General features: G+C 51.8%; 1 protein-coding gene across 1 annotated transcript; it reads right to left on the reverse strand.

Annotated features, from left to right (window-relative positions):
- Nucleotides 1-2048: 2048 nt before the first annotated feature.
- MMP25 (matrix metallopeptidase 25) lies at nt 2049-13216 on the reverse strand. Its single transcript, XM_006914185.3, has 10 exons — nt 12778-13216; nt 12214-12346; nt 10559-10694; nt 10172-10464; nt 5575-5751; nt 5410-5494; nt 5174-5256; nt 4698-4850; nt 4365-4622; nt 2049-4202 (listed from the first exon to the last, which is right to left on the reverse strand). Exons 1-10 carry the CDS (start codon nt 12865-12867, stop codon nt 3931-3933), a joined length of 1680 nt encoding a protein of 559 aa, XP_006914247.1. The 5' UTR covers nt 12868-13216; the 3' UTR covers nt 2049-3930.
- Between the last annotated feature and the right edge of the window lie 3119 nt (nt 13217-16335).

A 16335-nucleotide genomic window follows, 5' to 3' on the forward strand; every position in this document is an offset into this window, starting at 1 on the left:
TGCGTGTATTTGAGGGATAGATGTGAAACAAAAACAGAGACAGAAGGACAAACAGAAGAAGGAAAGACAAGGAAAGGGAAGCCTGAGAGGCCTGGGGAGGGAGGGTGTATCCTTTATACCCTGGGTCCCTAGCTGTAACTCCTCCACCTTCTGAACTGGGATGTGAATCTCAGCCTGAGATGGAGGAGGGGCAGAGGGAAAGTCCAGACTTGAGAAAGCAGGTTGGATCATTTCCCAGAGCTTCCAAAAATAATTAACCAGTTGGAGGCTAGAGTATACGTCATGTCCAGAGAAGGTTCTGTAGCAGCTCCAGGCTCAGGACAGGGCAGGAAGTGCAGCCACCTTAGGTGGCTTTGTTTCACGCCACCTGGCTCACCTCCCAGCTCTTCCCTAATACCCCACTCTGGGCCAAAGCCCCACATGGCTCAGCACTGCCATTGTATTGCCCTCTGTATTAGTGTCCCATGGCTGCCAGGACAAAGCACCACAAACTGGGTAGCTAAACAACACAAATTTATTCTCTCACAGTTTTGGAGGCTAGAAGTCAAAATCAAGCTGTTGGCAGAGTTGGTTCCTTCTGAGGGCCCTGAGGGAAGGATTTGTTCCAGGCTCAAGCCTAGGCTTGTAGATGGCGTTCTTCACGTTCACATGGTGGTCTCCATGTATACATGTCTGTCTCCTGACTTCCCACTTCTATAAGGACACAGGTCATGTTGGAATAGACCTCATTTAACTTGATTCCCTCTGTGAAGATCCTATCTCCTATTAAGGTCACATTCTGAGATACTGGGGTTAGGACTTCAGCATACGAATTTGGGGAGAATCACAATTTAACTCCTATCATCCTCAAAGACACTTTGGCTCCTGAGGGGCCACCCATGTGAGCCCCACAGGGACAGACCTACAAATCACTCTTCCTTGGTGAAAGGCTCACTTCGATTAACTAGACTTCAGCTGGCATCTCCCTTAAGAGTCCATTCAATTGTCTAAAATTCCCCTTGCGCACCCAGAAAGTTCATACCCTTCCCTGAGCCGTCTTCGAATTCCAGGGTGGGAGAGATAGAAGTTTGCTGCTCCTGCTTTAGGCACAATATTATTTCTGGGCTTCATCTCTAGGAGCCTGGCTCCGTGACCCACGTGACACTCAGCCCTTCCATGACTATCTCACAAAGGCCACCATCCATCTGAAGACGTTTTGTGTTTCACTGTGGATTATACCATTTTTTTTTATAGCTTTAGTGAGATATAATTCACATTCAATACAATTCACCCAGTAAAGTGTGCAAGTCAATGCCCAGAACTGTTTGACTATCACAATTGATTTCAGAACATTTCACCACCTCAAAAAGAATTTCTGCACCCTTTAGCCATCATCCCCAAATTCTCACATTCCCACTCCCCACCAGGCTTAGGCAACCACCAATCTACTTTTTGTCTCTATAGATTTTTCTATTCTGGACATTTCATATAAGTGAAATCGTACAATATGTCACCTTTCTGCGTCTCGTTTCTTTCACTTAGCATAATATTTTCAGGATTCATCTAGGACACATGTGTCAGAGTTTCATTCCTTTTTATGGCTGAATAATATTCCGCTGTATAAATAGACTGAATTGTATCTATTCATCTACTGATGAACATTTGGGTTGTTTCCAGCTCTTGGCAAGTATGGATAATGCTATGAACGTTCATATACAAGTTTCTGTGTGGACATATGTTTTTTCTCTTGAGTATATACATAGGAGTAGAATTGCCAGGTTATATGGTAACTACGTTTTTAAGTTTTTGAGGTACCACCAGACTCCTCCAAAATTCCTGCACCATTTTACACTCTCAGCAGCAGTGTATGAAAGTTCCAATTTCTCCACATCCTCAGCAATACTTACTATCGTCTTTTTGATTGTAGGCATTCTAGTGGGTGTGAAAAGGAATCCCATAATGGTTTTGATTTGCATTTCCCTAGTGATTAATGATGTTGAGCATCTTTTCATCTGCTTATTGGCCATTTATATATCTTCCTTGAAGAAATATATACTCTGATTCTTGGCCCATTTTAAAATTGGGTTATTTATCTTTTTATTAAGTTGCATTCTGGTTACAAGTTGCTTATCACGTATATTATTTGCAAATACTTTTTCCCATTCTGTGGGTTGTTTTTACTTTTTGATAGTGTCCTTTCAAGAACAAAAGTTTTAAATTTTGATTATGGAACTGTACCACTTAAAAATAATTTTAATCAATTCAACATGATATTTTTGTGTAGTAGACTTAATAAATTCTTAAAGGCTGGAGAAGTTTCCATGTAGCACTGAAAGCAGCCTCAAACTGTACATTGGACATCCCTCAACCAACTTTTGGGTTCCTCTCTCTGCTTCTTCCTCTCACTCATTCTCCTTCCATTCCCCACCTGCCACCCATCAACTCTGGATTCAAGTCTGTCAAGTTCCTGCTACCAAAGGTCCATCTGTGCTCAGAAGAAATGAAGGACTTTCTCAGTCATTTTTATTGTTTTTGTGGGTGGGGCTGGTAAGCTTTTAAAATACAAGTCCCCCACCCACCCCCCTCATATTTCAAAAAGATCCTAACAGTGTACCAGATGGTTTTCTGGTGGCTTAGAATTCTCAGATCATGGACTAGTTGAATATACCTGGCTGTTGCCATCATAATGTTCTGCTTATTCTGGCCAATGGCTGGCATGGTCCCAGCTCGCTGGGACTGTAGACCACAGTCTCAACTCCAGGCAGCACTGTGGGGCCATGAGGTTGGGTGGCAACTGAAGAAGTGGCTGCTAACTGACTCCACCCATGGGATTGACCTCTATCAACCAAGGCCATCAGCTTTTCTTAAAGAGAACATGAAGAGGTTGGCTCCTGGGAGAAAATGACAGAGACATAGAAAAACCAGGAGACAGAGATGACAGCTGCTGGCCCAGCCCCCTTACCCATTTAAATGAAGACTCTTGGCCCCACCGTGAGTGACGATTCAGAGTGAGGGCAAGGGATTTACATTTTTAAGTTCTCTAGCTGATTCTGATATGAAGCATTCCAAAAGCACAGTTCCAGAGGCAGTTTTATATCCTGAATTCCGTGGAGAGAGTAGGGGGGAAGGTGGGAGAGAGGGAGTGAGCAGTGAATAAGGCTCCACCCACCTATTACCCAGGAGTGCTGAGGAGATGGTGACCAGGATTAAGAGAGTACTCAGTCCACTGTCTTTCCACCAGCTGACTCAAGGAGTTCTTGAGGGAATTGCAGACACTCCAGTGTGTAGAAAGAGATTGGTTTTTAGGGGCAGGAGGGTGTCCTATTGAATGAGAGCAGTTCTGGGTCCAGGGTGGTGACCAGCAAGGAGGTCCACAGGCCGCATCGTGGAGGGTCAACCTCCTGGCCACTGTTGTCACCCAGGAAGTGTAGCACTGGTGCTCAAGGGTGGTCTCAGGGCTGGGTCCCAGGTCCCCATTCATGTGGAGTTGACTGGGATGTGGTGGAAGCAGAACAGGATGAGAAACTTGTGGAAAACTCAGAGCAGAGGGGATGTGAGGGTGTGGGGATGGGGCTGGCTTTCAATCTCTCAATCAGGCTTGTCTTCTAAAAACCCAGATTGAGCGGACGTTGCTGGGCGGGGCAAGGGCTACAGGGAGTCAGCAGGCTGCTTTCCGAGAAAAGCCAGCTATTTCTGGAAAGGAAAGTCCCCCCGGGGACAACACACCACTGCAGCGGTTTCTGTAGATGGAGTGGCGGTGGGCAAAGCCAAACACTTCCGGTGTTCATTCCAAGGACCAACCTTTGTCCACCTGTCCCCGGGAATTAACTCCACCCTCATCCCGCGCTGAGCCAGCTCCTGAGAACAGAGGATGGGGCTCTGCAGAGATCACAACCCCCAACAGGCCCGCGGTGGGAGACCCTGACCCCTCCAAGTAGGGCCTGTACCCTCTCAGCGGGAGGCAACGCCCGCCACCAGCAGGGGCAGAAGGGGCAGCAGGAGAGGCACCGACCGCCGTCCTGCAGCCTGGTTGATTTCGCACTGACAGTTGCAGGTTCCGGGCTTGACCGTCGCTTTGGGGGGCTTGGGGTTGCCAGGGCCAGCACTGGGGGCTGGGCAGTCCAGCCACTCGGGGCCCATGGGTTGTGGGGAGTCCGGCTCGGCCTTGACGCTGCCCTTGGGAAAGCGCCAATAGTGGGCGCCCTTGAAGAAGTAGGTGTCACCTGCGGGGCGGGCGGAGACGCTGCAGGGCTGGTCCAGACTGCCCCAAGACCCGCTCCTCCCGAGGGCTCCCGGAAATCCCCCAGGATAGCCTCTAGCCCAATCGCCCAGGGCCAGTAGCTTGCAGTCCCGGAGTCCCAGACCCTTCGCGCGTGCTCTCCTACCTGTGTTGCTGACAGTAACATCGTCAGGGGAGTGAGGCGCCCCCTCCCAGAGACTCAGGTCGCGCGGGTAGCCGGGGTCTGGGCGTGCAGCCGCGTCGTCGTACCGCCAATAGCGCTGGCCCCTGACCAGGTAGGTCTTCCCGTTCAGTGGCCACGAAAACACAGCGTCCACTTCTTCCCCCGGAGGCAGCCCCAGCTCGGCCAGCGGCCGCGCGGCGCCCTCCAGCTGCCGATCCTGGAACACCCAGAACTGGGGCCCTGCAGGGAAGAGGCTTGATGAGCAGCTGCTCTCCATGCCCCACCCTCCCGCCCCGGGCCGCGGGTCCCACTCACCGCTGAAGAGGAGGATTCGGCCATCGGGGTACCGGGAGTAGGCGGCCTGGATGACCTTCACCTGGGAGGGCAGCCCCTCCCAGAAGCGGTGGAGTCGAGCAGGCCGGGGAGACACCAGCTGTCCCGAGGGCTGGAGGCGCCAGAACCAGGGGCCTGTGGGGAGAAGGGGTGGGCATGGGGCATGAGATGGCAAGAGGTCCTTGTCCCCCAGAGTGTGTGGCTAGACGCAGTGCTGGGGTCCCCCTCCCACGGCTGAGTGGGGAGGTCCATGTGGGAATCAAGAGTGCAGTGACTCTAAGGTGACCAGCTGGCCCAGGGCTTTCCTTCTACCACCACCCCAACCCTCACCCTCCCCCCTCCACCACCTCTGCACTGAAAGTCTCTGCATCTGGTGGAAACCTCACTGACCCAGTAGGTCACCCTAAATGGGTAAGGAGCCAGCTCTATGGGGTCAGGGGAGATCTCAAGTGACCCACCTTTGAAGAAGAAGGTTTCCCCACGGATGTTGGCGATGGCATCAAAATTGCCATCACATCGATCAGGGACAGGGAAGGAGGGGCTGGGGAGGAAAGAAATGAGAAGAAAGGAATAAGGGCTTCTCCTCTCTTCATCTTGATGACAGTCCTATGGGGTGAGGACTCTTACCATGCCCATCTCACAGAGGAGGACACCAAGATTAGGGAGCTCACCCAAGGTCCCCAGAAGGACTCACCTATCTGGGGGCAGGGCAGGAGGTGCAGGAGGAGGAGCCAGGGGTTTCCTTGTGGGCTCATCATATGGGGTTCGGGGCGCTTTCCCTGTAGAGAGAGTCAGAGAAGTGTGGGCTCCCTCCCTGCTGCAGAGGCCACAGAGAGAGCCCCCCCACCATTCCCTGTACCGTAGAGCTGCTGAAGGCCTTCACGGTCATCCTGGGATAAGCGGTACTTGGTGGGGTCGCCCACTGGGCCCTGGTAAAAAGGCCTCATGATGGAGTCAGGTGCTGAGGAGTGGCCCAGGCCCAGGGCATGGCCAAACTCATGAACAGCCACAGCAAACAAGTCAGTCCCTTCACCATCTGGAAGGGAAAGTGAGCTGGAGCTGTGGCCGCAGGAACCAGGAAAGGGGGCAGCCAGGAAGCCCCTGGGAGAAGGGCTTGCTGACAGACCGGAACACCTCCAGAGGTGGCCACAGCCTCCTCCGCCCAGAACCCTTCCTGAGCCATTTCGTCTTTCCTATATGTGTACATTTACTCAGTAAATATTTTTATTTGGCACTGCTAGACATGGGGACAACAGGCTAAAAATGATCCATCCATAGAACAGGTTAGGGAAAAGGCAGGAGGAGACAGTGTGGACACAAGAAGGGGTGAACTTACACTGATATAGCCCCTGCCCCCAGGAAAGGAAGATTGCACACAGAAATATTTGGGGGAAACAAGATCTTGGGGGGGGGTGCATGCAGTTCTCTCAGGGAAGCCTCAGTCCTTGGAGTTTCCCCTCTCCCAGCTCCAGTCTGTTGTCAGCGGTCCCCACCCCTCCCCATCCTTCTCACTCCCACCCTTGAAGAGTGTTGCTTAGTCTCCTTGGACTCTGCTTCCAAGACCCTCGCCCCACTCCCACCCCCATGGTCCTTCCATCCTCCCCCTCCTTCCATACCCATCCCTCTAGTGCCGGCATCTTCTCAATCCTCTATCCCCCTCCCCCATTTCCCCATCCCACAGCCTCCACCCCTCCCCACCTTCTGGCCTCTCCTCCCCACCACTACAGCCTTCATCCATCTCCTCGGAACCTGAAGCTCCAGCAGGCACTCTCTGACCACAGCCTGCTGGCCTGGGCGCCCAGCCTCGCTCCTGGCCTTGCTGAACAGAGGCCTCTTCCTTGGGGACCCAGCCCAGGCGCCAGAAGGGAGCCTCTTCACACTCCCGGTTGCTGGCAGAATCCCAGCTCCTCATCCATCCACCAGCAGCCTGCTGGCTCCTGCTTCAGCAGGTGAGAGGCTAGAAGAGACTGAGACAGCAAGAGGGGTGAGCAGCCCTCAGGGAGGCACGGATTTCCCCAGATGTTGATCTACTTCTCAGAAATCGCTAACCAGGGTCAGCAGTGTTGAAAGCGGGTTTATTGGAAGTGACCTGGTGAACTGAAAAGCAACTTTCTCTCAGCCACTAAAGGCCACTAGATGAGAGTCTAAAAATGAAATAACATAAGTCATAAGAGTAGCAAACACTTATCCTCATTTACTTTTCACAAAACCTCTACCTTCAACCCCATTTTACAGGCCTGGACACTGAGGCATAGAGATCAAGTTAAATCACAGAGCTGCTCTGGGTTCTTTTTCTGAGAAACTAGAGGAAGTTTGGTGTCTTAATCAGGTAGATCTCTCTCATTTCTCACCCTCCTCTTCCCTGCCTTGCCTCTCCTTTGGCCACACCTCTTCCTTGCACCCTTCTCACGCTATGCAGCTGGGGGAAATTACACAACTATGCAGATCCAGCCCCACAGAAATAGTCTGTGGGGGTCCTCAGCAACTTCTCTCATCCTTGTCGTGGGGCCCACCAGGCAGCTCCTTTTCTCTCTACATTCAGCCTCAATTCCAGGCCCACAGCCCCTCAAGCCACCACCCAGCCCCAGCCCCCAACTCTTACATGTCAAATAATGACAAATGTGTTTCCTATTTCATCAAGACAGGACCTTCTCTGTAATCTGTAACTTCCTGTGCACTCAGGACAGGTAGCTTCATCTCCCCGATGTTCACCTCCTGCCTCCTGCTCTGCCCTGTTTGAGGACCTTGCCTTGCTCACCTCCTCCAGGATAAGAAATTCCCTGCATCCATTCATGCTTCCATCCACCCATCTGTCCATCTGTCCGTCTGTCCGTCTGCCCGTCCGGCCATCCATCCATCCATCCATCCATCCTTTCATTTATCCATCTTCTACCCCTTTCTTGCTATTGGTTCATCCCACATCCCTCAGTGCTCAAGACTCTCTTATCCTAAGATACCTCCAGACCTGTCCACTCTGCATCCACATTCTTCTCTCTCCCCAGCAAGTTCTTTTGTCAGTGATCTCAATTCAGTCTTTATTTCTTCAGCTCCTCTCACTTCTAACCCCACTCTGGTCTGGATTCTTTCTCCACTCACCAAGCCTACAAGCATTAAAGTCACTTCATTCCCAGAAGACCAAATCTAAGCCCATGTAACTTACTGGACTGGTTTGGTGCTCTGCCCACTGCTGACCACTTCCTCCTTCACTTTTGTTCTTGATCATCTTCTGGCCTGTTCTTTCTCCATTCCTTTGGTTCCTCTTCCCCTGACAACCTCCCTTTTACTATGGGGCTCTCCACAGCTCTGTACTTGACCTTCACATTCCACCCTCTCCTCCTGAAACCTTACCAACCCCCAGTACCGCTGACTTTTAAATCTGCCACCAGGCCCAGCTCTGATAGCATCTGGCAATGAACAGAGCGCTACTCCGTGCCAGGCCCTGTGAGAAGAGCTGGAGACCAATTATTCGTTTAATCTACACATCCACGCTACCAGCAGGTACTATTACTATCCCCTTTTCTCAGATGAAAACACTGAGCACAGTGAAGTCAAGTAACTTATACATGTAGCAAGCTGAGGAATCCAGCCTTGAGTTCCACTTCAAGCTCATGTTCTTCAATGCTGCATTACACAGCCTCACCACTGCGGATGCTATCTGTACCTCATTCGAATTCTCTCTAAGCCTGTTCCCCCATCCCCTGACCACCCCCTTCCCCAGAAAATGGCTCTCCCTCCCGGCCTGCCTTTCCCCAGCAGTTTATATCCAATGGCTGATTGATCAAGGACTAGAAGAGCTGGGCACCTTGCCTCCAGGCAGGACCAACCCTGTGGCACTATTTGTGCTCCAGAGCTCCCCATGGGGTCAGGCTTCTCTGGAGCTGAGACCACATCCTTGCTCAGCTTCTTTCTCTAGTCTTCTCCTGCTTCCATTTCCCCTGAGAATGTGTCCCTGAGAAACTGCTTACATAAGAATTTCCATCTCAAACTCCCTTTCTGGAGAACCTGACCTAAGTCAGAGGAGTCCTAGTTCTAGAGCAAGATACTGAACCATCAATGCACCAGCTATGCTGACCTCCCATGGTGTTGCAAACATATGCCCCCACCTGAACTCACCCCTGCCTTTCCCCAGTCTGCTCCTCCTCCCACAGTTACCACCTGCATTGACAGGACTATGTCCTCCGGGGGCTGGCACCTCACTCTCCTACACTCTTTGCCCCCAGGATCCAGTCAGATCCCAATCTTTACCCATCCTGACTACATTTCCCTCAGAGCCACCCACTGCCCTCTGTTTCCCTCCTCCCATCACCCACCACCATCTCTTACATGGACCCTGTAGCAACTTCCTGCCTCTTTGACCCTATCTTCCCTGCACCACAGCCAATGGTACTTCTAGAATGTAAAACCTCCCACGTCTCCTATTGCCTTCGGAATCCTACAATCCAGAGTCCTCTCCATGCTCTCTAAGGCCCTTTGTGGTATGAAACCTACCTTCAGTCCTCTACGGTCTTCCTCCTGACACCATATTTTTGCCTTCCAGCCCCAAATGTCCTAGGCCATTTCTCACCCCAGTGCTCCCAAGCCTGACCACTCCTGAGTATCCTGGACTCAGCCTGCCCACTAGCTCACTCTGTATGTGTGTGTGTACACATGTGTGTGTACAATGAACAGAGTCAGAGTCACTGCTTCTAAGAAGCTCCCCTCAGCCAAAAGCCTCGGGTTGGCCTTTCCTCTGAGCACCCACATGCTCAAGGACTTCCCTGTTGTGATTCCCTGTAGCTGTGTCACTGTGTGTAGCAATTGCCAATTACTCTTCTGACTCAGCTGTGGGACAGAGCTGTGTTTTTGCCTCTTTAAGTCCTCAGCCCCAGCTTGGACCTAGGCACCCGACAAGCCTCTGTGATGGGTTATTTTCTGTGTCCAGTTGGCCAGACTATGGTCTCAGCTCCAGAACAGCCTAGATTTTGCTGTGGATGTTATTTTGTAGATGTGATTAAAATCTACAATCAGTTGCCTGTACGCAAAGCTGATTACTTTCCATACTGTGGGTGGGCCTCATCTAATCAGTTGAAAGTCTTAAGAGCAAAAACTGAGGTTTCCTGGAGAAGGAATTCTGCCTCAGGACTGCAACACAGAAATCTTGCCTGGGTTTCCAGCCAGCTGGGTTGCCTTAGAGAGTTCGAACTCAAGATTGAAACATCAATTCTCACCTGAACTTCCAGCCTGCAGGCCTGCCCTACAGATTTTGCCAGACCCTACAATCCCGTGAGCCAATTCCTTAAATCACTTCACACACACACACACACACACACACACACACACACACACACATCTTATTGGTTCTGTTTCTCTGGAGAAGCTCAACTTATACAACCTTCATCAATAAATGTAATTTAAACCTAATTCTTAAGGACAGACAGACCTGGAGAGAGGACATCTCAGAATAGGGAACATTGTACCTTTTGACCCAAAAGTCCAGATCTCCTCATCGTCGAAGTGAGTGTCCCCAGAAATGGAATGCTCCCCAGGGAAGAAGGCATGGGCTAGGGTGCCCCCCTGCCCGTCGAAGGGGTAACTGTCCTGGTGGTAGGCCCGGGCAAAGTCGATGAGGATGTCAGGCTCTATCGGGCCCTGAGAACCCACCTCCTGGAATTTCAGGCCTGACTCAATACCCCAGGTGGTCAAGGCATGGTGCATGAGGGTCCGCACAGTGTCCTGGCTCAGTGCTGAGCTCTGGGGGAAGGAGAGTATCCTGGAGAGAGAGGAATGGGGAGTAAGTGTGGCCAGGGATACAGAAGCTGGGGCCCAGAAGGCAGGCCCAGGGTGGGGTGGGCACCAGGACCTACCTCCATGTCAAGGTTCGCTTCTTCCACATACTACCGCTCAGAGCATACCTGCGGCGCCGTCTAACAAGCCCTGCCACCCCTAGCACATCAGGCAGGGAGCAGCGAGGCTTATGCATGGTGGCCATTGTCACTGGGTCTGTAGAGAGGTTGGAGAAGGGGGAGTGGGATCAGCAGAAGGACAACCTACCCTAATCATGGTACCAGCTAACTTTCTACATGGGGAAACTGAAGTTCAGAGAGGTTAGGAAACTTGCCCCATAGCTTGGATTTGTTTGATTCTGGAAGCCAGCTCACACTAAATTATGACATTGCCTTTCTGGATGGTATCACTCTCTGTACCTGGCCCTGGACAGACTAGCATCACCTCCAGGTGATGCTCAAAGTTTCAGGTAGGGACGTTGGGGGTCCCACTTCTCCGAGCTCTGGCAGTTGGACTCAAGAAAGGACCTCTAGGGGTGTGGTGAGAACTCCTCTCTTTGCCAGAACGCTCTGGGAGGTTGCCCACACCCTAGTTCCCAAGTCCCCATCACATCCAGATAAAGTCCAAAGTCCTCGAACCAGCGGGGTCTCTGGTCTCCTGTGGCAAACCAACCTCTCCTGCATCAGAGCTGCCTGGAATCCTCTTATCCAACTTGGCTCAATTCTCAGTAGTCTCCTCATTTTTGAAAAAAAGTCAAACCTCACCTCTGCTTGAGATCACAAAGAGTAACTGAGCATGTGTAGATACCAGATGTGCAGGCCAGTGAACAGGACAGGGAAAGATCCTGCCTTCCCTCACAGCTAGGCAGGATCTCTCCAGTTCTCTCTTCCCATTTAACATAACAGATGAGGCTCTCAGCTCTACCTCCAAAATGTGCATCCTGGATTCAACCACTTCGTGTCACCCACACCCCCACACACCCTAGTCAGGCCACCGTCATCCTTTGCTTGTATGCTGCAATGCCTCTTTCCTGGCCTCCATGCTCCCCATCCTCCACTCTCCACCAGCAACCAGAGGAAGTGTAAAACTGCGAGACAGTTGCTTCTTTCTGTCAAACTTTCCCATGGTTCCTTACCATGTTTGGAATCAAACCCAAACACCTTTCAAGCTCCCTCTCCCCAATCAGGCACTTGTTCAGCCCTTCAGTCCCCTCTCATCACAGGTACACAGTCTTTGCCTGCCACAGGGCCTTTGCACTCTTCTCCCATATCTTCCCATGGCTGGCTCCTCTTTGTGTCCTACAGGTTCTTTGTGTCATAGGAGCTCCTCTCAACTCATATGACACCTTTCAGAGGAGGCTGACCTGACCAGACCAGCCCCTCAATACCGTCCATTAGCATTTTATTTTCTTCAAAACACCACTATCTGAAATTATCTTGCATATTTGTTCTTGATCTCCAGAGTGTGTCTGTCTCTCTCTAGAATGTCAGCCTCCTGAGAGCAGGGACCTTATCTACTTTGCTCACAGCTATATCAGCAGAGCCTGAATTGGCCTTGCATGTAAGAGATTCTGGATAAATATTTACTGAAAGAGAAATGCCTGATAACCACCTGAGTTGGGACCTAGGATCAGCATTTTTATAGCTTCAATGTGCATGTTGAGGTTTAAGAACAGCTAGATAATGGTCAGATTGGGTGCAGAGGCAGGGCTAGAGAGGGAGTGGGGGCCACCTACCCAGGAGACCGGTCTCAGGAAGCCCTGCAAACCTCTGCATGACCTTGATGGCATCCCGCAGCTTTACAGGGCTCTGCAGCTGGGCCTGGGCTGGGTGGGGTGGTGGCAGGTAGCCATAGCGGGTCAGCCAGTCCTAGGCCATAGGAGAGAACGGGTGAAGCGGGAAGGGTGGGAGGGATGGGACTCTGCCTTCCCACTACCATCTTCGAAGCCCCACCTCTCACCAGGCATCAGGAACCCAGGGCCCCCAGCCCCAGGTGCCTGCTCGCTCCCCCCCCGCTACCCCCCCCCCGCGGCCCCAAGGTCCTGGCCTTCCAGACTTGGGTTTTCCAGTCTTTATCTGGCCCAAAGGGTCCTGGTCCCCACCTCCCCATCCCAGTCCCTTTCCAGATCTTCAGATCCCTATCCCAAACCTGACAGATGCAAAAATCTGGGTTCTCGGACCCCACCCCAATCACTCTTTGGACATTTGAATCAGGCTCCAGCCTGACCTACGAGTCCCGTACCTACTGCCCTCTCCCAGCCCACCAGAAAATCCCAGGAGCAGGTGGACTCCGTACTCACCACGCCCAGGCTCACGTCCTGCGCCGCGGGTTCCTGGGCGCGCGCCGGCGGCTGGAGCAGCGCGAGCAGCAGCGCCAAGAGCCGAAGCATGGCGCGCTCCTGCCTGGGCAGCAGCAGGGCTCGAGAGGGCCGGGACGGAGCCCCCCTGGGGGCCCAGGAGAGAAGCCCAGAGACTCTGGGGTGGGGGGGATTCGGCGCAGAGTATGAAGGGAGCCAGGAGGACTGGGGGCTGCACCGGGATCCGGGGCCCTGGGCGGCACAGAGCAGGTATACGGCGGCGTCTAGCGGAGGGCCCAGGGGCGCGGGGATCGCTGGGGTACCGGGACGATTGAGAGTGCAGGAGGGGGCGGAGATCCGTACTCCCGGACCGGTCCTGTCCGGGCGCCGCACTGTGCAGGCAGCCCCTCCCTCCAGGCGGGCGGAGCGGGCGCACCCGGGTAAGCGGTGACGGCTTGGCTCGGGAAATGGCCCAATCTTCGGACCTCCAGCGAGAAGGGGCGGGGCGGGGCAGGTGTTATCCCGGGTCGCCTGCGGGGGACCCAAGGTTCTCTCCCGCGATGTCAGGGCGTGGCCGCGTGAGGAGCGGTGGTGAGGAGCCCCGGCCACGCCCCTGGCTTCACCTCCCACCGCTGCCACAAGTTTCTCTTCCCCGATCCCAGCTCCGGCGGGAGTCCCCCGGGCACCGCTAGCTTCTGCTTTCTCAGACCAAGCAGCCCCGCCAGGGGAGGCGGGCGTATCGCAGGTGTAGTTCCGGGCGCGGGAGTCTAGGACATTTCTCCCCGGCAGAATCCGGGCGCGCCCCACGTGGGTGCGTGCACGGGCGCCGCGCCTGCGGTCCTAGTGTTCATTTCCCAAACCATCTGGGCTGTGGAGGTCTCGGCCTCCGAACACCGTGATCACGGCATCTCTGAATCCCAGACCCTGGGGCTGCCCTGGACGGTGCCCCTTTTCCGCAAGTAGGAGACATTTATAATCCAGTAACATCCATACAGCAGCTCGAGCGCCCGCAGCGTGCCAGGAACGCGGGAGAGCAGACCCTGGAGACCAAAGACCCTCCGAGTCGCGCCTCACCGGCGCGCACCACCTAGGGAGCCCAGGGCTAGGAGGCCCGACAGCTAGAGAAGGATCCGGAGGAATGCGGGGATGGGGGGTAGGGGGTGGAGGAGTTGCCTTCCTGGCGAGGGGCGGGCGAGTGGGTGTGGGTGATACAGCCACTGTCTCTGGAGCAGTGCAGCCATGGAACCAAAGGTGTGTTTTAGACAAAATTAAAAGAAAGCAAGATTAGCGAGCTGGAGATGCAAACTAAAACACATTCTGCATTAGGCCTCTGCGCTGCCATAACAAACTACCACAAACTGGGTGACTTAGACAACAGAAATTATTTTCTCACAGTTCTGGAGGCCTGTAGTCCAAAATCAAGGTGCAGGCAAGGTTGTTTTTCCTGTCATTTCAAGGCCTCTCTCCTCAGCTTGCAGGAGGCTGCTTTCTCCCCGTGTCCTCGGCATGGTCTTTCCTCTGTGCTCATGCAGCTGGAGTGTTTCAGTGTGTGTCCACATCTCTTCTTCTTAAAAGGACACCAGTCAGATGGGATTAGGACACACCCCAACAGCTTCATTTTACATAATCACTTCTGTAAAGGCCTAGTCTCCAAATACAGTCACATTCTGAGGTCCTGCGATCAGTCTGCAGTGGATCCCATGTGTGATAAAAACCCAGTCTTCCTCCTGATTGTGTCTTCTCTACTCTCTCACTACTACCACACCCACAACACTTTTGACACAAAGATGTGTGTTTTTGTGGGGTTTCTTCCCACAGCAGGTAATTCTCTGTGACACCAGTTGGGTGTCCTACAATTCAATTCTGACACTAACCAGAGTTAGCACAGACCCTACAAGTTAAGGGCTCAGTCCCAGGAGACTACCCCTACTTCAGACACCAGTTGAAAGACGTGGGTCCCAGGTTACCCACAACTTCTGCTGACTTGGCTACAAATCATAGGTTCCCATTACCACCCCCACCCCTGATTATTTGCTAGAACAGCTCACAGGACTTAGGGAGATACTAGCTTACGTTTACCAGTTTATTATATAATAAAGGATACAGCTAAGCAGCCGGATGAAGAGATAATATCGGGTGAGGTCTGGAAGGGTCTCAAGAATAAGAGCTTCTGTCCCCACGGAGTTGGGGCGTGCTACCCTCACAGCATGTATATGTACTCACCAACCCAGAAGCTCTCTGAACATCATACTTTTGAGATTTTTATAGCAGCTCATCACGTAGTCATGATCAATTATTAACTCAGTCTTCAGCCCTTCTCCCCTCCTTGGAGCATGGGTGATGGGGCTGAAAGTTCCAAGCTTCTAATCATGGTCTTTCGGGTGACCAGTCCCCATCCAGGAGATATCAGAGTCACCTTATTAGAACAAAAGATAACTCCTCTATCACTCAGGAAATTACAAGGGATTTAAAGAGCACTGGGTCAGGAACTGGGGTCAGAGATCAAATAATAGAACAAAAGATGCTCTTAATGTTCTTATCACTTAGAGAATTACAAGGGTTTTAGGAACTCTGTGCCAGGAACTGGGGGCAGAGACCAATATATATTTTCTATTATTTCACAGCCTACCCCTTGGTCTCTAACCACGAAACCCTTACAGCAAAACAGTATACAAGTCAGAAGATACCGGCACATTACTAGGATCTCACACAGTCATTAGTAATCATTTCAGTCCAACATCATCTCATATGAAAATGTCCCCCAGAATGAGGCCAGTCAGATTTGTAGGCTTGTCAGGTTCCAAAAGCAGGAGTGGTCTCAGCAAACACATGGCTTCACCCTTTCAGCTATCTAATATAATTGAGCTAAGAGATGATATCATCTCTTGCTCTGAGCCTCTTTTGAGATGTTAATGTAATATTGGATTTCTTGCAGTACATAACCTATTTATTTACTACTTTTCCCTTCGCTGCTATTTCTCCTCTCCATTTATACCCAAACTCTTACACCTTTGGAATGGATATGAGGTTTGGCCATTGTGCTGGTGGCAGGAATAACAGTCTACCAAGTGCCCTCCCCCACCTCCAGTCCACTCTTGTTCACATAGGGCAAGGTTACACAGGTACAGATCTAATGGACTGTCTTTAGCACCAGGCATACAGCTGTGTTCATTGTTAACACCAACTTTGTCAGATGGGGTGAAAGCACATCCTGGTCCATCAGGCCTTTAGGAATTCAGACATAAGGTTTAAAATATACTTTGTAATCTCTTATTTAGGAAGCATTGCTGTTTCAGGCACTTGTATTTGCAGCCCTGGTTATATGACCACTGCATCAGGTAGGGGGAAAAAATTGAGGTCATATGGGAAAGAAAGAGAGAGAGAGAGAGAGAGAGAGAGAGAGAAGAGGAGACGGGAGAAAGAGAGAACTTTCAACAGGCACGGGGTATTATATTTTGAAAGAGTTTGTATAAGACTGGTTTTCTTCCTTATATATTTCATAGAATTTACTAGTGTAGCCACGTGGACCTGGAGCTTTCTTCATAAGGTTTTTAAATTATA

The sequence above is a fragment of the Pteropus alecto genome, unplaced genomic scaffold (assembly GCF_000325575.1).
Source record: "Pteropus alecto unplaced genomic scaffold, ASM32557v1 scaffold44, whole genome shotgun sequence".
Lineage (NCBI taxonomy): Eukaryota > Metazoa > Chordata > Mammalia > Chiroptera > Pteropodidae > Pteropus > Pteropus alecto.